This window comes from Peromyscus leucopus, chromosome 23 (genome assembly GCF_004664715.2).
Source record: "Peromyscus leucopus breed LL Stock chromosome 23, UCI_PerLeu_2.1, whole genome shotgun sequence".
In the NCBI taxonomy this organism is placed as follows: domain Eukaryota; kingdom Metazoa; phylum Chordata; class Mammalia; order Rodentia; family Cricetidae; genus Peromyscus; species Peromyscus leucopus.
Genome location: NC_051082.1, coordinates 799,473 through 818,520, shown reverse-complemented (window position 1 = coordinate 818,520; position 19,048 = coordinate 799,473). Strand labels below are relative to the sequence as shown.

Here is a 19,048-nt window from a genome sequence, read left to right as displayed (position 1 = left end):
GGTGGCTTTGAATTTGCAGAGATCCAGAAGGATCTCTGCCTCCTAAATGCTAGGATTAAAGGTGTGTGCCACCACTAGTGGCTTGTTCTGTCCTCTGATCGTCAGGCAAATTTTATTAGAGTACACAAGATATCACCACATTTCCCCTTTTTTGTCTAAAATAATAAAAGAAGTTTATAACTAATAATAAAAACTATATACAATAAGTACAATAAGCATATACAACATATATATGGTCAAGAATTACATTAACAATGTCCAATCCATAAACACTGGACAAATTCAGAAAAAATACTCCAATATCTATCCTATTTTGGTGAGTCCAAAATGTTGTACCTAATTCACTTTCTGTCCTAACTTGTATTACCAAGCGAATAATGTCTTTTGATGTCTTTCAAAATTACACACTTTACACCTTTTTAGTGAGTTTCTTTTCTGAATTTGTTAACAAGGAAGACTGTAACTATCTAGTCTTCAGCTCCCTCAGAGACCCAAGAAGAAAATATTACCTAAGTAAGCAGGAAGTACAAGCAAGTGACTTCCAAAAAATGTGATAAATGACAGAAATAGCTGGCTCCCTGGACAGTAGTCACCCAGGGTTCCTCTGCAACGTTAGGGCATCCATCTTCAGCCTACAGGCCTAGCATATCTAACAGACTTATCTGTGAAGCAGGATTTTCTGAAGGGCTGTCCTACCTTGTCTTGGCAAGGTTCAGCAGTTGTTTCTTTTGTGTCTTGCTTGTCCATTTGGGCAGCATACTGTCAGCAGTCGAGGCAAGGGCACTTTCTTGAGTGGCAAGAAAGTAAACTCCATATGAAGTTTCTTTGATGCTCATCATCTTCTCTGAAATAGATTGGTGCTGCCGGGGGTAGACATGTCTCATTGTCATAAAAAAAATAAAAATTTAAAAAGATCTGTGTTATTAAAACATCTTAAATGCCATATTCTGTAGATCTCTGAAGTGTCTGAAGATAACTTGTCTATCCAAAATATAACTGTTTGACCTTGAAAATACACCTAACCTGACAAGTTCCATTGTAATAGGTGACTAACAACTAACCTGCATTTCTTTATATCTTAAATAGTTGGTAATAATAACTTTTAAGGACTAGAAATTTGCATTACATTGTTAAGTGAGCTGTATAGGTACAATACCTTGAACAAGATTAGAAGTATATGTGCAGTATGTTCTATCAAAATTAATATCAAATTTGTATCAATATACAAAATTTGCATACAATATACAAAAATCGAATCCAATGTAAAATATTTAAAACCAGTTTTAAAAGTAGATTCAATAATCTAACCTTTTATCCTATTACTTCCTATATCTTTTTTTTCCAGATTCAATAATCTACCTCTTATCGATATCCTCTTTTTTCTTTTTCTTATCTGTGAAGCAGATAAGATGATGAACTAATCAAGCTAGTGTTTTTTGTTTTTTTTTTTCCAAACAAGAACCCTGGATCTAATTTCCTTTGTTTAGCTTTTTTTCCTGGCCATTACCAGTTAACAACTTGTAACCAACCATCCTAAACAATGACAATTATCCATAACCCATTGAAAGACCAAAAGCTACCCACCCCACCTCTTAGGAATGTGGGTGTCATGTTCTTAAAATTACTTCCTGTTGTCTGGGGGTAAAGACATCTTTAGGGGATCCTGAAAAGAAAAATTTTGGGTTAATTGTCAGGTCCTGGGAGAGATAGCTGTATCATTTGTTGTCCAGTCTCTACATAATGGGAAAGCATAGAGCTTGTCTCAAGTCCTGGCTAGAGTAGTCTGTGAGGCTGTATCATCTCAGCTAGCCATCTTGATATTGTCCTGAGCAGTTTGTAGTCCAAAGCCAATCTTTGGGTGGTGATTGTCATTGTGGGATTACATCTTTTCTAAGTCTTCAAAGGTCGCTATTAGGTGTGGTTGTGGTTCACTGCAGAAAATCTTTTTCTTGGGACAAGTTTTCTGGATGATTTGTCCTTTTGCTTCAGATGTCTCATTTGTCCAGTGTTCTTTAGATTCCTTAGCTGGATGACTTCATTTTCCTGAAAGACAAAAACAAAACCCTTCCCCAACCCTAAATTTTGGGGTAGTTTCCCTTTTCTAATCTTTATCAATTTGGATTTATAATTTCTCATTAAATTTTTGTTTTACTTTCTAAAGCAGTTTTGTCATCCAGAGCAGTATGGTTTCTTTTTTTTGTTTTGTTTTGTAAGACAGGATTTCTCTGTGTAGCCCTAACTGTCCTGGAGCTCAGTTTGTAGACCAGACTGGCCTCAAACTCATAGAGATATTCCTGCCTCTGCCTCCCAGTGCTGGGATTAAAGGCCTGTGCCACAACGCCTGGCAGTTTTTTAACACAAGCCTGAAATATAGTCAGTCTGATAGCTGAGACTATAACAGAGTGATGTAGCTAGAAGATTTCCTTTGTTCCAGCCTGCCGGTGGTCAGGACAAAATCTCTCACTCACATCCCCTAAGTAAACACACAGAGGCTTATATTAATTATAACTGCATAGCCATGGCTCAAGCTTTTAGCTAGCTAGCTCTATATCTTAAATTAGCCCATAACTATTAATCTATGTATGCCACATGTTCCATGACTTTATCTGCGTTCCATTACATGTTGCTCCTTGGGCAGCTTACGTTTTCTCTGTCTCTCTCTCTCGCTGTCTCTGTCTGTCTCTCTCAGGCAGCTGTCTGTCTCTGTCTGTCTGTCTGTCTGTCTGTCTGTCTCTCTCTCTCTCACACACACACACACACACACACACCTACCTACCTTCTTCCTGTCTCTCCCTTTGAATTTCTTGCCTGCCTCTAAGCTGCCTTGCCATAGGCCAAACAGCTTTATTTATCAACCAATCAGAGAAACACATATTTGCAACATACAGAAAGATATTCCCCCATCAGAGTGACTAATATATGGGTGATGTATGGACACCCTGGACCAAAACATAGTTTATCTTGGTCTGGAATGAATGGGACAATGCATGTTTTCATCAAATATTCAGGACAATATGTAGTTTAAAACTAGTGAATTGTGGGGCTGGAGATAGTACTCAGCAGTTAAGAGTTTGGTTTCTAGGGGCTGGAGAGATGGCTCAGAGGTTAAGAGCACTGACTGCTCTTCCAGAGGTCATGAGTTCAATTCCTAGCAACCACATGGTGGCTCACAACCATCTGTAATGAGATCTGGCGCCCTCTTCTGTATACATAATAAATAAATAAAATCTTTAAAAAAAAAAAAAAAAAGAGTTTGGTTTCTAGCACCCATGTCAGATGATTCACAACCACCTATTTGTTACTGAAGCTCCCGGGAATCTTCTGGCCTTCATAGACTCCTGTATTCATGTGCATAAGCTCAAACACATACACATAGCTAGAAAATTTAATCTATTAAAAAAAAAAAATAGGAACAAAAAAAAATAATGAATTGTTTCTAGAATTTTCCAAGTAATTTTTTTGACCATGGCTGATATATATGTAACTGAAGCTGTAGATAAAAGGGCTTTTTACCTTTCAGTGGAATCAACTATGACAAACCGCTGCCTCCCATTCAAGTTGCATCTCTCCGTGCAGAGCGAATTGCAAAAGAAAAAAAGGTATAGTGCCCTAGACCCTGGGTCCTCTCAGAAACATGCTGCTGTGAATGCTGTCACCCTGGGCTGGGTCCAGCTTCTTTAGCAGCTTCTCCTCTCATCTGACCCTTCTAGGCTTTGGCTGATCAGCAGAAGGCCCAGCAGCCACCTGTGACACAGCCGCCCCCTCAGCAGCAGCAGCAACAACAGCAGCCACCACCACCTCCACAGCAGCCACCACCACCACTGCCTCAGCCACAGGCAACAGGCAGCCAGCCACCAGCAGGACAACCTGCTGTCCAGCCCCAGCCCCAGGTCCAGGCCCAACCACAGCCGGTGCAGGCACAGTCAAAGGGGCAACCCACGATGACAACTGTGGGCAGTGCTGCTGTGCTGGTGAGGACCTCCCTCTGAACGCACAGGGTGATTTTTCACCTGACTGTGCCGTCCTCCAAGGCTCGTGAACTAGTCTCACTGGGTTGGGAAGGTGAAGCTCTTTGGTACAAGGATCAGGGCTCAGGAGAAGTGGGTTCTAAAATGGGTATAGTTGCAGATACTTTTAATCCAAGCTTGAGGGAGATTGAAACAGGATGATCTTGAGTATGAGTCCAGCCTCAGCTGTAAAACAAGACTGTGTCTGAAAAAAAAAAAAAGGCTGGACAGATGAGCTTGTTGCTTGTTCCTTTCACTCACTGCAGGGAGACAGAGCAGTACCTCCTGTGTCAGTGTGCATGCACAGCCACCACCTGAAGATGCTCCACTTATGCCCACCCACTTTCTCAAGCCATAAGCATACAAATATCCAAAAGAAATTCAGAGTTATGGGCCTGAAAGACATAATTGTTGACATATATACTTAGTTCATTTTTCTGTGATGTTTGTCACACAGACATTGAAACCACAGGTGGAGTCACACTTAAAGAGAACAGGCTGTTGACCAGCCGTGGAAGTGTTTGTGTGGTCATCCTACATGAATGCTGGCTTGGGTGGTTTCCTCGGGAGCCATCAAGTTTTTTGTTTTTTGTTTTTTTTTTTATAGACAGGGTTTCTCCGTGTAGCTTTGCGCCTTTTCCTGGAACTCACTTGGTAGCCCAGGCTGGCCTTGAACTCACAGAGATCCACCTGGCTCTGCCTCCGAAGTGCTGGGATTAAAGGCGTGTGCCACCACCGCCCGGCCTCGAGTTTGTTTTTGAGATGATCCTTTATCCTTTACCTGAGGCTTGCAGATAGGACTAAGTAGGCTGGCCAGTGGACCCCAGGGTCCTTGTCTGCACTTCACCAATACAAGGATTATGAGCACACACCACTACTTCTGGGTTTTCACATAGGTGCTAGGAGTCAAACTTAGGTCTTCATACTCAAAGCAAGCATTTTACCACCCGAGACATTGTAGCTAGAGTTTTCCTGCCTTGTGCACAGTCAGGACAAATCTTTGTCACCTGCCAGTCCCACAGCCGCTCAGAACCAACCAAGTAAACACAGAGACTTATATTGCTTACAAACTGTATGGCTGTGGCAGGCTTCTTGCTAACTGTTCTTATATCTTAAATTAACCCATTTCCATAAATCTATATCTTGCCACATGGCTCGTGGCTTACCGGCATCTTCACATGCTGCTTGTCAAGGTGGTGACTGGCAGTGTCTCCTTCTGCCTTCCTGTTCTTTCTTTTCTCCTGTTAGTCCCGCCTATACTTCCTGCCTAGCCATGGGCCAATCAGTGTTTTATTTATTGACCAATCAGAGCAACACATTTGCCATACAGAACATCCCACAGTAAGACATCTTCTCAGACCCTGAATCATTTCGTTGAGCTGTGGTGGGGTTTTTGTTTGTTTTGTTTTGTTTTATTTTCCTGAGATAGAGTTTATCTGTAGCTTTGGAGCCTGTCCTGGACTAGCTCTGTAGACTAGGATGACCTCGAATTCACAGAGATCCTCCTGCCTCTGCCTCCTGAGTGTGGTGGGTTTTGTATATGGTTGGGTAACATTCTTTCTTCACTGAGATGGTACATTTACTAAACATTGTATGGTGTGGGAACTCTCACAGGAAGGCTGATGGGCAGTATCTCCTGCCCATTGAAGTTCACCTTCCTATGTGAATAGAGTAATGACCACAGGAAGAACCTGGACAGTGGTTGGTTGGCAGGAAGATTCTTCCTGAAGAGGTGGCATTTGAAAGTTGACAGGAAGGCATTCATGAGAAGGATGGAAGCAGCTGGCACAGAGGCTTGCATATAGTGTGTGTGTGTGTGTGTGTGTGCGCGCGCGCGTGCGTGCGTGTGCCCGCGTGCGTAGGGGTACTCAGTCTGGAAGTAATGCATGTGGTGAGGGGCAGCATGGGAAGGGGAAGACAGCCTGGAAACAGCCCAGGTGCTGATGCACAGAGTGGAGTCTAAAAGCAGCCTACGGAAATATGCTCAGGAATTTGCATTGGCTGATGATAATTGTTTTTGCAGTTTGTGCAGCAGAAGGCCTGACCTGAAGTTAACCTGAATTTCTGTTTTCAATAGGCAGGAACCATTAAGACATCAGTCACTGGAACAAGCATCCCAACAGGTAAGGAGGGTGCGGAGGGCTTGGAAATGGACTCAGTCCTTTTTCTCTGACCTCACCCACATCCTCCTCTTTAGGCACTGTGAGTGGAAATGTGATTGTGAACACAATAGCAGGTGTCCCTGCTGCTACCTTCCAGTCCATTAACAAGCGTCTGGCATCACCTGTGGCTCCTGGAGCTTTGACTGTGAGTTGTTCCCATGTTCAGAGAGCTTACATGACTTGTATTTTGGGAAGTTTATTTGCTTTTTGAATGTTCTACAAATGAGAAAAATAACTGGTCTAGTTTGAATTTCATAAAATAAGTAACTGATCAATTTGGGAATCCTCAGGTGTTAGGAAACTGTCATCTGTTTTAGTAAGAAAAGGTGAGTTTCCCCATAGGACAAGTTTTCAGAGAGGAGAGAGGTGGTATATGAAGAAACAGCAGCTAGTCCCCTTGACCCAGGTGTCCCTTAGCTGTGCCTTACTTGTACTATGGGAAGCAGAGGTGAGGTGGTTGCCTTGGTAGAGTGCTGTGCTGGAGTGTGGAGCACAATGCCATAGGAAGGGAGCAAGCAACCTGACTTCCTGAGGCAGGAGAGAGAGCCACCACAGCATGAAAGTAGAGGTCGGCTGGGGGGAGATGGTCCCCTAGGAGGAAAGGAAATGCCCTCTGTGACATAACACAGAACATGTGGTCAGGTTTTCCTAGTGTCAGCCACCTGCTTTCCTTTCATAGTTCATAGTCAGAATAAAACACATTGCATTAGAATTCATATTCTGATACCCAAAGGCAACTTGTCTCCTGTATAAGAAGTGACACTTCAAAGCTCTAATGCTGAGGTTTAGAGAATATCTCTGATAAGAAGATGTGGTTTCTCTGATTACCTATAGAGGTAGACACACAAATGGATGGAGTTGATTGAACATGCCAAGGGAAGCTAAGAGGAAATGGACTGGCCTCACCAGATGGTGCTACAACAGTTTAAGAGCCATACACTAAGCAGTTAAACTTGTCACACAATTCATACTTTCCTTCTTTCTTTTTTCTTTTCTTTTTTTTGATGCCTACCTCCCAAGTGCCAGGATTAAAGGCGTGCACCACTGTGCCCAACTGAATTTAAACTCCCTTGGTTTAGGCAGCTGTGCCAAGTACTGTGATAACATTCTTACGTTAACTTTCTAGACATCCGGAGGTTCTGCTCCTGCTCAGGTGGTCCACACTCAGCAACGAGCAGTTGGTTCCCCAGCCACGGCCACCACTGACCTGGTGTCCATGACAACAACTCAGGGTGTTCGAGCAGTTACTTCTGTAACAGCCTCAGCTGTGGTCACTACCAACCTGACTCCAGTGCAGACCCCAACCCGGTCTTTAGTGACCCAGGTGTCCCAAGGTGAGAGGCTTGGTATTTCTCTGAGCTACTATCTGCTGTTAGAGCTTCTAGCTTGCAGGTATTGTCCAAGAAAGCTGAGGATGCCATGGTCTAAAAAGCCAACCTCTTTTACAGCCACAGGAGTTCAACTACCTGGAAAAACCATCACTCCTGCTGCCCATTTCCAGCTTCTTAGGCAGCAGCAGCAACAACAGCAGCAGCAGCAACAACAGCAGCAGCAGCAACAACAGCAGCAGACCTCCCAGGTGCAAGTTTCACAGCTCCAGGGCCAGGCCCAGTCTCCTGCACAGATCAAAGCTGTGGGCAAGCTGGCACCGGTGAGCATATCCTTCACCATAATATCACAGGCATACCTGGCCTGTCTGCAGTTCAGAACCTATTTTACAAAAATCTATCGTAGTCTTTAGGTAGAGAGCCTGCTTTCTTGTATTTAACACAACTTTCCATCCAGTGTGAATCACGCTTCTAAGAAGCATTAGGAAACCTTAGCTTCCTGCCAGCAGGTGCATCTCCAAGCTCGACTCCTGTGCATTGTATTGCCACAGCTCGTTTTCCAGATGACTGAAAAGCCTGAGTGCACCATTCTTGGAGGATAATGTGAAGACACTCCTCATTGCTCCTCTTTAGGAGCAGCTAGGTCAAAGGATGCTTCCTTCTCTTGGTTGCTTATTTGAAAATTGATGTTCCTAGTTTTGCCAGTCTGTCATCTGACTGTATTTTGTGCTAATGTGTTTGCTTTAGAAGGAAATGTTATGTCCTTGCAACAAATGCAGAATCAGAGGTATGCAGCATCAAAAGGAACCAGAGAAACAGATCCAATGTGGACAGATTGACTGCTTGGGTCTAACCTTGTGAGCTGCTGGTCAGAGGCTTGACTCACTAGAGATGAGATGAGATGAGGCCACTTCTGTGATGCTTGGGAAGAACAGTTCTGTCAGTATTCTTTTGGGACCTCCAGAGTGTTTTTGGCCACCTTAATCTTTTGAGAAGTGGTAGTGAGGTACCTCAGATGAAAACTACCCAGCTGTGTGTGTGTGGCTACTACACACGTCTTCAATCATTTGATATGCCACAACTTAGGACATTCAGCTCCTCATTCAGTAGTTATGTTTCAGGGCTCCAAAGCCCCCCAAAGCTGTGGCTGCTAAATTAGACAGCCCTTTTTATTCCAGTAAACCAGAGTAATTGTTGTCACTACTCAAAGTCCATCAGGGGAGAACTGTCTGATAGCTTTGACTCCAGCATTGAGACTGCTCCAGTCAGCATTTCTCACCCACTCCAGCTGCCAGGAGTCCTGAGCATCCTCTTGTTCCTTTCTTCTTCACCCACATTCTCCTAATTCAGTTTCAAAGCCATTGCCATTTCTGATAGATCCAGAGAGATCTGATAGTTATGAACAACTCATATACTTGTGAGAAGGGGGTGCCCCCCTCCCCCGCCCTCCTTTTAAATGTTTTTTTGAACTAGTGTCCTGATAACTTTGTTTTTTGAGTCAGGTAGTATCATGTAGCTGATGTTGGCCTTGAACACCTGGCCCTTTCCTCTTTACCTTCATTGTGCTAGAATTGCAAACTTGAGCCACCATGCCCAGCTCACTACCTGTTATCTTCATAGGGTTTACTGCCAATATTATTGATGGAATTTAGTTACACAGTCATGAGTCTAGTTAAACTGACTTGTGAGAGATAAGAACCTGGAAAGCTTGCTGTGAACTTAATGATCTGTCAAGTTTCTGTCCCCCATTTCCTTGGTGAACTGCTGATTTTCATTCAGTGCCCAATTGGTTGTGAGGATGGTTTATATTCTGCATATCAGCTAATGTACATGAATTCTTAGTAGATGGAGAGGGGCTTATGGTTAGTTCACGTGGAGAACATACTTTATTTGGGTTTCAGGAACATATCATCAAGATGCAGAAACAGAAGATGCAGCTGCCACCTCAGCCCCCACCACCGCAGGCCCAGCAAGGTCCCCCACAGCAACCGGCACAAGTGCAAGTACAGCCCCCACAGCCCCCACAGCAGCAACAGAGTCCTCAGCTCACCACAGTCACCGCTCCACGGCCTGGGGCTTTACTCACAGGCACCACTGTGGCCAACCTCCAGGTGGCCCGGCTTGTAAGTTCCAGTTCATTTATTTATTGTCCATCTTTGCATTTACCCAAAGTGTTTTTGGTTTTGTTTTTTAAATAGCCCGGGGTGGGTTGCAACTCTGTAGAGTTGGTTTTCTTCTTCCATCTTTACATGGGTCACCGAGGGTAAACTCAGGTTGCTAGGCTTGCACAAGCACCTACCTGCTGAGCCGTCTCAACAGACACCATCACTGCATTTCAGTCAGGCTTCTGCTGCTTGCTCAGGAGTCAGTTAGGTCTTGTGGCAGACTTAGATGTGAAGCAGAAGATTTGTTCCTTACAGAGGATGAAATATTAGACTTGTGACAAGTTGTGCTAACACTACTCATAGAACCATCGAAGTGTCACTAGGTGTGTTAGGGACAAAATGGTTGGGGATAGCAGAAGGTGAGTAGTGAGGGGTAGGCACAGCACACTGGCTGTCCTGTTCTTTACAGTGAAAGGGTAGGGGCAGTGCCAGTATGGCTAGAGCATGGAACACAGTACAGTATGCTGCAGGCACCCCAGGTTCCATGGCCAGCCCACACTAGTGATCACTTGGCAGCAGGGAGAACTGTTGAGGATTTGAAGGAAGGAACATAGCAAGATAGTGTGTCTGAGGAGATGCACACACTGCGGTCAATGTGCTGTGGATCTTCTGTGTCACAGCATCCAGTGATGGGTGCCCCTTGGAGGGCTTGCCCAACCAGTGCTGCTCTAGGAGTTCTGTACCAGTCTGCTGGTGTTTTGTATTATGAGCTACCTTTAACAAGTGAAGGAACTGTGGCACATGGGCTAATTAGATCCTTTACTTGGCAACTATAGCTTGAGCTAGGACTGGAGTCCCAGGTATTTGGGCACTGCTCTGTGTGTAGGTCTTCGTGAAAGGCCCCTCCACCATAGAGGGAGTCTGAGGATGACTTAAGTAAAAAACGAGCCTGTTGTGCCTGTGTTTACAAAACTGAGTCAGGAGAGGGGTAACAGATAGTCGTAGGTAGGAGCTTAATGAGCAGTTGCAGAGTAGATTTTAGTATTTAGGCCACAAACCTTACATGCTCGTTAATACAGTAGTGCTCCCTGTCTCCTACAGAAATAGTGGGCAGTTACAAAGCTTTTGTCAGTGATAATGAGGAGATCAAATGACTAAATGTTCACTAAACGGACTTAAAGGGTGGGTTAGCAACTGGATTACTTTATCATGGCGGGGAAGTTGTGGCATTGTGGAAAAGGAGACAGGTGACATTGCCTCTGCACTCAGGAAGCAGAGAGACAAATGGTGGTGCTCTCCAAGCTTCGCTGCTCCTTGTACCTGTTGTTGAGTCTGGGCTCCCAGTCCGTATTCAGGGTGGGTCCTCCCCTCTCTGCCCTGCAACCCTCCTTACAGACTTTCCCAGAGGGTTGTCTCCTGGGCAGTTAGTTGTAAAGCCAGTCAGATTGACAGTGAAGGTTAACCTTGCATCAAGCAGCTCTGGAAGTGAATGTGCAAAGGGAAGAGGCGCTCGTTCTACTGCTGCGTGTTTCACAGATGGAAAAGATGCCTTGCAGGCTGAATGTCAGTTTCAGTTCCGTCTGTGGGCACTCTAGGGCTGTGAATAGCTTTTCCTTTCTTAGGTTTCTTTTTGTTTATGTGTGTGTTTGGATAATCTTATACATACAAGGGTTGACTCATTTCCATTTGCCTTTTGTAAAATGTAATTTAGGGAGAAAAATGCTTGGTAGCAGTGTGGGAAAACTGTAGGATCGGGTAACCTCGGGTGTGTTTTCAGATGGGTGGTCATGGCAGTGCTCTGGGAGGGAAGGGTAGTGGAAGCCAGAGGATGGAAAGTAAGTGGCACAGAACAAGGAACAGAGAGGAGTGCTTGGAATCTTATGAACACCAGAACATGGCAGCAGGGCAACGAGTCCAGAAGTCTTGTACATTCTGTCCCCATGTGTCTGTCAGTGACAAGCACAAGTCTGGGCTGGCCTCGTGATTCTCGATTGTCCTCTAGTATCACTGCCCTCTTTCCATGTGGTCTGTGTCATTCTCTTGGCTTCTGGTCAAAAAAAAAAAAAAAAAGTTTTTTAAAAAATAGGAAAGAAAAGGACAGACAATGTCTGAATTTCTCTGGATTCTCCTGTTATTTTCACTGTTTAGACCCGGGTCCCTACTTCTCAGCTGCAGGCACAAGGGCAGATGCAAACTCAGACGCCCCAGCCTGCTCAGGTGGCCTTGGCAAAGCCTCCAGTGGTATCTGTCCCAGCAGCTGTGGTCTCCTCGCCAGGAGTCACGACCCTGCCCATGAACGTTGCAGGGATCAGCGTGGCAATTGGACAGCCACAAAAAACAGCAGGTACCTTCCTGCAGCTTCTTGTTGCTGCATGCAATTCCCAGGTGGCCCTGTGTCCTGGTGGGATCACTGCCTCCCTCTGTCCTGTCGCCTGCTTCACACATGCTGTCCTAGGGCTTAGTGTAGCTTCTCTTAGGTTCCAAGTCCCAAGTTTTGGCCCTCAGTTTAACCATTAACGTTCTGACATTTCCCATATGTTTGTCATTTATGAAATAGAAACAGGATGTGTGCTGGTAGTGGTGGCGGTGCACACCTTTAATCCCAGCACTTGGGAGGCAGAGTTAAGCAAATCTCTGAGTTCACAGACAGCCAGGGCTACACAGAGAAACTCTGCCTCAGAGAGAGAGAGACAGACAGATAGATATTGATTGATTGTATATTTAGGGCCTGCAAAGCCTTAGGACAATTCTAGGATTTATTCTTTTCTGAACAGAACCTGGACAAACAGGAAGCCCTTGCCTGGACCTAACTGACTTGGTGTTCTTATAGGGCAGACTGTTGTGGCCCAACCCGTCCATGTCCAACAACTGCTGAAGCTCAAGCAGCAGGCAGTCCAGCAGCAGAAGGCCATCCAGCCACAAGTTGCCCAGGGCCAGGCTGCCGTCCAGCAGAAGGTATGGGTTCCTTGTGTGAGGTTTCACTTCAGTGCAGCTCTTTGATGGGGAGGAGGGTCCAGAGTAAATGGGCTATGTTAGGATGCAAGGATCCCAAGAGTGTTGGCTTCGGGGTGGAGGTGCTAGTGTGGTTAGTGTCCCTTGTTTTCTTTTCTTTTTGAGATGAATGCTTATATAAGTGATGATGGTAGGGTGCGTGGCCTCAAGCTGGATGCCAGGTATGGATTTATCAGGCTGGAAGGGACCAGAAATAATTAGGAAAGCAGGAATAGGCTCATCACATGGAGTCCACTGGGACTGTGGGTTCAGGGCAGGGGACACTGCCTTCTGTACTTAGTGTACTTACTGGTGGCATCACCCTGGTGGCAGAAAAGTAGGGCAATGCCAGTACTTGGGGTGGTCTTGACTGTTGTCTCGAAGGTGCTGTGAAGGGGTCAAATAGTGAAGGCTCTTGGCAGCTCCTGAGGGTCTGAGTAGGGAGCCTGGTCCTCACTTGACTCTGATCCTCTGCTGTCTTTTCTTCAGCTAACCACTCAACAGATCACTGCTCAGGGCCCACAGCAGAAGGTCGCCTATGCTGCCCAGCCAGCCCTTAAAACCCAATTTCTGACCACACCCATCTCCCAGGCCCAGAAACTAGCTGGAACTCAGCAGGTGCAGACACAAATCCAGGTCAGTATGCTGCTGTGTGCACCTCAGTGCAGGTGGCAGGGCCTGCGGAGACTGAGTCCTGCAGGCTGAGGGACATTGTGACTACCCTAACCTTTTCTGTGGGGCCCTTTCTGCGTAGTAGTTAGTCATGGAACCTTCCAGAACACAGGGGAGTCTCACAAATGAGGTCTCACTCATGCTGCTGTATAGCAACTTACTTCGTGTGTGTGTGTGTGTGTGTGTGTGTGTGTGTGTGTGTGTGTGTGTTTACTTTATTAGCTTGTGTTTTGGGTAATTGATGAGATTCCATCCTTTCCTGGTTTATTGACTTTCATGTCTCCTCTGACATACCTGTCAAGTAGTCTGCCAGGTTAGTTTTCACAGTCTAGATATAAGTTGCTGTGGTAACATTTGTGTGTGGATTCTCTTTCCACTTAATGGTATCTTCAGATGAGCTACTGGAATATCCAGTCTCTTTCTGGCTAAAGTCTTGCTTAAGAAATCTAGCCTGGGCCGGGCGGTGGTGGCGCACGCCTTTAATCCCAGCACTCGGGAGGCAGAGCCAGGTGGATCTCTGTGAGTTCGAGGCCAGCCTGGGCTACCAAGTGAGTCCCAGGAAAGGCGCAAAGCTACACAGAGAAACCCTGTCTCGAAAAACCAAAAAAAAAAAAAAAAAGAAAGAAAGAAATGTAGCCTGGAAGCTAGAGAGATGGCTTAATAGTTAAGCTCTTGCAGAGGACCCAAGGTCAGCTCCTAGTACCACAGTGGCCGACTCATGATTGTCTGTAACTCCAGCTTCAGGGAACTCAGCGCCTTCTTTCTTGCCTCTATGTATGGTACCAGCATTCAATATGCACAGACATGCACACATACATAAAACAAAAAGAAATCACTCCAGAGGTGTGGCCTTATGATTTTTGCTTTCTCACTTATGTGTTTAATCCAAAGAGGGGCCTTGATGAAATCTACATATGTGAATGTCTGTTATTTATTTTCAAGGCTGCTTATTAAAATGTCTATCTTACCTCCACTCCATCCTGTTTAGTGTCTATGCCTGTACCACTCGGGTCTCTGGCAGGCATGTTCTACTCTGTCCTTTAGGACTGCCTGTCTGGTTCTTGCACTTTAAAGTTGGTGATTTTGGAGTCAGTTTGTTTATAACCACGATCCAACTACTGTTAGAACTGCATGGATTCAGTAGTAAAAGAGTTAGACTTTATGATCTTAGCTTCTAGTTTACCAGGATAATACATCTTCTGTTATGTATGTCTGAAGGGCCTTATAAATCATGTTAGATGCATTTAGTGTGGTAGTGAGGATTAAACCCAGAACTTTATGTAAGTATGCACTACTGCTGAGCCACAGCCACAGTCCTTTAAAAGAATTTTAATTTAGAAACAGTTTTGCTAAGCTGCTAGACAGTTTTGAACTTGTGTAACCCAGGTAGACTATGAATTTGTGAGCTTCCTGCCTTAGCCTCCCAAGTAGCTAAGATTATAAGCAGCTGTGAGCTTCCACATAGGTTCTGGAAATCAAAGCTAGGTCCTCTAGATTTTTTTTCTCAGTTGTTGAGCCATCTCTCCAGTCCTGGTGTTTTGCAAATAGTCTGTATTTTCTTCTTTCTTTTGTGAAGTACTAATATATTTAGACTTTATATTCTTTAGGTAAACATTGATTTTAAATGCTATTCCACAATATTTTAAATATAGGCTAGGCATGGTAGTGCACACTTTTAATCCCAGCACTCTGGAGGCAGGTGGATCTCCGGTTCACAGTTTGTTCCAGGATAGCCAGGGCCACTCAGAGAGACTCTGTCTCCAAAAACCAAAGAAAATACAAATATGTCTCTGTAGATAATGGTAATTTTGTACACAATCTTGTTCTCTTATCTAAAACAAAACCTCTGTAGTACTTATAAAAGCTATGTTTATATCATTTTTGTATTTTCGATGTATAATACTTTTAAGAAAATTTCTTCACACAATATATTTTGATCATATTCTTTCCCCTATCAACAACTCCTCCCAGATCCCTAGATAGAAAGCCAACTTCATGCATATGTTCTTTAAAAAAAAAAAAAAAACTAAAAACTATCCCCTGGGCACAGGGTCTGCCCTGGAGTGTGTTTAGTATACACGGTGACACTTCATTGAAGAACCCAGATTTTCTCTTTCCCAGCAAATAGCTCCTTGGGTAGAGGTAGGTTTTTGTCAACTTTTCCTGAGTTTACATTTCTATCTTCTGGCTTTAGCTGTTAAAAATTTTTAAAGTATTAATTTGTATGAGTGTTTCCACACTCTTGAATTCCAGACTCATGATCCTTGCTTACACAGGCTTTTACGGTTTCCTTTGTGCATGCTTGATGTTACAGAAATTCGACTATAAGATAGTCAACTATTTTGAGAAGGGTTTCACTATTGCTCAGGCTGGCCTTGAACATGCTGTGTATCCCAGGCTGACCTCAGCTTCCAGAGTACTGGGGGTTGTGGGTGTGGACTACCTTATACCACAGTCTGTGTGGAAGTTTTGTAGCTTCTATGATTCCAAGAATTCAACCCAGGGTTTCATGCATGCTACACAAATGCTAAGACAGCCTTGCCCCATATTAGTGAGCTACAGCATCAACGTTGTTTAAATTTGACAATAGCAAGAGATTTCTGCAACAAACTATCTGCAGGAAGTTAACACGGGGTAGAAAGTTTTGCTTTATAAATCATGAGCTCTCAGTTATGATGAATGAAACCACTGGGGAAGTCTCAGTGTCTATCCTGGTGAGACCTCCTGGTCCACTGAGCAGAACCTCTATCCAGTGCCACTAAGAACAGAGTTCACTCCCAAGAAAAATTTAAAATGTGAATCCTCTGGAGTCATTAATGGATTGCATCTGAAAGTGAGTCAGTTGCTCTTCACCCTCCTAGAATCCAGGTGGGCATACTTGAGATTGTTTCTCCATGTTACCTGCCATTATTTGTTTGCTGAAGAACAGAGAAAGATGTTTGTGCATGTATTTTGTATTTTGAATCCTATGCTTGCCTTGTTTTATCAAAGGTTGCAAAACTTCCTCAAGTTGTGCAGCAGCAAACACCCGTGGCCAGCATCCAGCAGGTTGCATCTGCTTCTCAGCAGGTAGAGTGCACAGAGACTTAAGGGGATGGTGGGGGGGCACAATTTGTTTCAGAGGAAAATAATAGTGATTATAGAGAATTACTTTTGGGGAAAATAACTTACTGACTAGGGGGAAATTTCCAGGGAAGGACCAGACTTGTGCCCCAACCTGTTCTCAGCAGGCACCTTTGTTATGTTCCACAAGACAGGGCCACAGCATCTGGGGAGGCAGCATGGGATCAGGTGGAGACAGGCTGGCAAGTGAAAACACCCCTTTGTGAACCAGAGCCCTCTGGCTTGTCTTTCCTTATGGTGCAGTCGTATTTGGTTAAGTGGTGACATGGTTTTCACTCTAAGCTGCCTGTGACCTGGCTGTTCTCCGGTGACCTGTGCTCTCATCTTGGCTCAGGCTTCTCCACAGACAGTGACACTCACACAGGCAACAGCAGCAGGGCAACAGGTGCAGATGATCCCAACAGTGACTGCAACAGCCCAGGTGGTGCAGCAGAAGCTCATCCAGCAGCAGGTGGTGACTACAGCCTCTGCCTCACTGCAGACCCCTGGTGGTCCAAGCCCAGCCCAGCTTCCAGCCAGCTCTGACAGCCCAAGCCAGCAGCCCAAATTGCAGATGCGAGTCCCTGCTGTGAGGCTGAAGACACCCACCAAGCCTCCATGCCAATAGGAAGGAAACTGGTTGGTACTATGTAGGGCAAGACTGTCTTAACAGAATGCTATACAGTTTTTGGACTCTGGGATCTGCTGCCTAGGTTGGCCAAAGTTGTTTGACTTTCTCCTGTGTGTATGTGACTAGCTGAAAAAGCGACAGTTGCAGTCTTTGATGGTTTCACCGTTTGGGTAGTGCCCACACCAGTCTTTTAAAAAGCCCTTTAGTGTTTCTTTTGTAGTGCACACTACTTAGTACATGGTAGGGGCAGCATGTCCTACAGCAGGCTCTACAGACATGGTCTTTGGTACCATTGTTCAGGGAGATGCATCATAGTCTTTCAGGAGAGATGACAGTAGACCATCAGAGACCCCCCTTCTCTTTCCAGAATGTGCACTCTTACCCTTCTCAATATGCCAGTGAGGTCCTGGCTTGCATTATGAGCACCCATTTTGTCCTAGTAGGCACTGGCTTTCCTTTGTATAAGGCTCTGGGACCGATACCATCTCTGTATAGCCAAGTTTGTGTTTAGACACACTACTGGGATCCTTTGCAGTATTCTTGTGACAAGCTAGTATGAGTCTCAGGTGCTGTACACATGTATATGGCAGGTGGGGCAGCCTGGTGTAGCTGGTACCAAGGTTACTGTCCCCTTATTGTTGTCCTGGTCTAGTCTGGAGAGCTTAGTATTCTTAGGAAGGCATCTGTTGTACCACCCCTCAGCAGCTCTTCATGGATTTTAGATGTTTCAGCTGAGCAACAACTGATGCCTGGTTGTGCGTGTCATGGCTAGTGTAATGACAGGCCTGCAGTTGAAGGAGAAAGGGTTAGGATGGCGTTCAGTCCTATGTTCACTCTTCTTACCACTGTAAGGTGACTTGTGTGCCTTCTTACCTGCCAGAGTGGAAGGTCATGTTCCACATCAGGGCTGAAGCCTGTCTTATGGCCTGGAAGTTACGTCTGTGAAGTCTATGCTGTCACACTGCAGCCTTGAAGACAGGAGTTGTTGTATTGTTTGAGTATTCTTTCCTGTCACGTTCATCCCACTTTTTTGTGTGCTGTGTGGGCAGGAATGTGACAGTACATCCTAAAGCCCAGCCAGAACTCACTTTTGAGCTCTTAATGTGAAACTTGGGGTGAAAGTAGCAATTAGGTGTTGAAAAATCAGAAGAGGTTTAGTGTTTCCTGATCCATAAACCTGTCCTGTATGTGGTCTACAAGCAAAAACCACCCACCGTGTTTTGGCTTGGTGTGTGCTGTGTTGGGGGAAGAGCCTTGGGAGGATCCTGGCTCCCAGCAGCACTTCCTGTTCCCTATAGTCCTCAGGCAGAACTGAGCTCAGTGGGGTCCTTTGTCAATGTCGCACTCACCTTTCTCCATCCTTCCTGCTGTTGTGGCAGCATCCTTCAGTGTGCCCAAGACCAGGCCAGTGGTTGGGTGGAGTTAGAGGTGGGGGAGGTCTTCATTTTTGGTGGTTACTTTCATTCATTTTTCAACCAGATAGCTGTTTGTTTTGTTGTTTTTTTTTTTTTTTTGTAATATAAGAAACAGGACTGAAATTGTAAATACTTTGTAAACACAGCATTTGTACTTGAATAGGATTTTAAAAGGACACTGCTGTCCTACAAAGCAAAGGCTAATAAAAGTGACCTTTTTACACCCTTCTTGTTATTTCATTTGCAAGGTGAGAAAACAAAAGAAGCAATGTGGCACCAGAGGCGCTCTGTATGTGTACTGCTCCAAAGCTGCAGAAGGAACAAAGCTTTCTTCCTTTTTAACTCCTTGGCCTTGAAGCCACTCTGTAAAGCCATACTTGGGTTCCTGCACAGCTTCCCACCATGTGTCTGCTTCAGGGCTTCACAGTGCCAAGAGGACTGCAAGTTGAGGCCCCTCTTCAGGCACCATGGAGTAGGTAGGCATTATGAGCAGGAGCTACTTATAAGTAGTCCCAGTAGCAGCTATTGCTGCCTCCTTTCAGCCTTGTAAGTGACCAGGTGACCTTGCCTTTCCACCAGTGTACATCCATATAAAATCCTCCCCAAGGCACCTTCCATTATGACACCAGAAAAAC

The 19,048-nt window shown here is 44.9% G+C and overlaps 1 protein-coding gene across 15 annotated transcripts in view; it reads left to right on the top strand.

Moving 5' to 3' along the window:
- The window catches only part of Ep400 (E1A binding protein p400), a 109,215-nt gene extending 90,574 nt beyond the window's left edge, over window positions 1-18,641 (top strand). For 14 of the 15 annotated variants that reach the window (XM_028857021.2, XM_028857018.2, XM_028857020.2 and 11 more), the window contains 12 exons: window positions 3,521-3,599; window positions 3,711-3,971; window positions 6,085-6,130; window positions 6,205-6,314; window positions 7,296-7,503; window positions 7,618-7,820; window positions 9,399-9,620; window positions 11,751-11,946; window positions 12,433-12,557; window positions 13,083-13,229; window positions 16,257-16,334; window positions 16,723-18,641. In XM_028857021.2, the coding sequence (XP_028712854.1) occupies window positions 3,521-3,599; window positions 3,711-3,971; window positions 6,085-6,130; window positions 6,205-6,314; window positions 7,296-7,503; window positions 7,618-7,820; window positions 9,399-9,620; window positions 11,751-11,946; window positions 12,433-12,557; window positions 13,083-13,229; window positions 16,257-16,334; window positions 16,723-16,995 (1,948 nt within the window). In that variant the 3' untranslated portion in view covers window positions 16,996-18,641. The remainder of the gene's footprint in view (window positions 1-3,520; window positions 3,600-3,710; window positions 3,972-6,084; window positions 6,131-6,204; window positions 6,315-7,295; window positions 7,504-7,617; window positions 7,821-9,398; window positions 9,621-11,750; window positions 11,947-12,432; window positions 12,558-13,082; window positions 13,230-16,256; window positions 16,335-16,722) is intronic. The other variant, XM_028857011.2, reaches the window with a different exon arrangement.
- The last annotated feature ends 407 nt before the right edge of the window (window positions 18,642-19,048 follow it).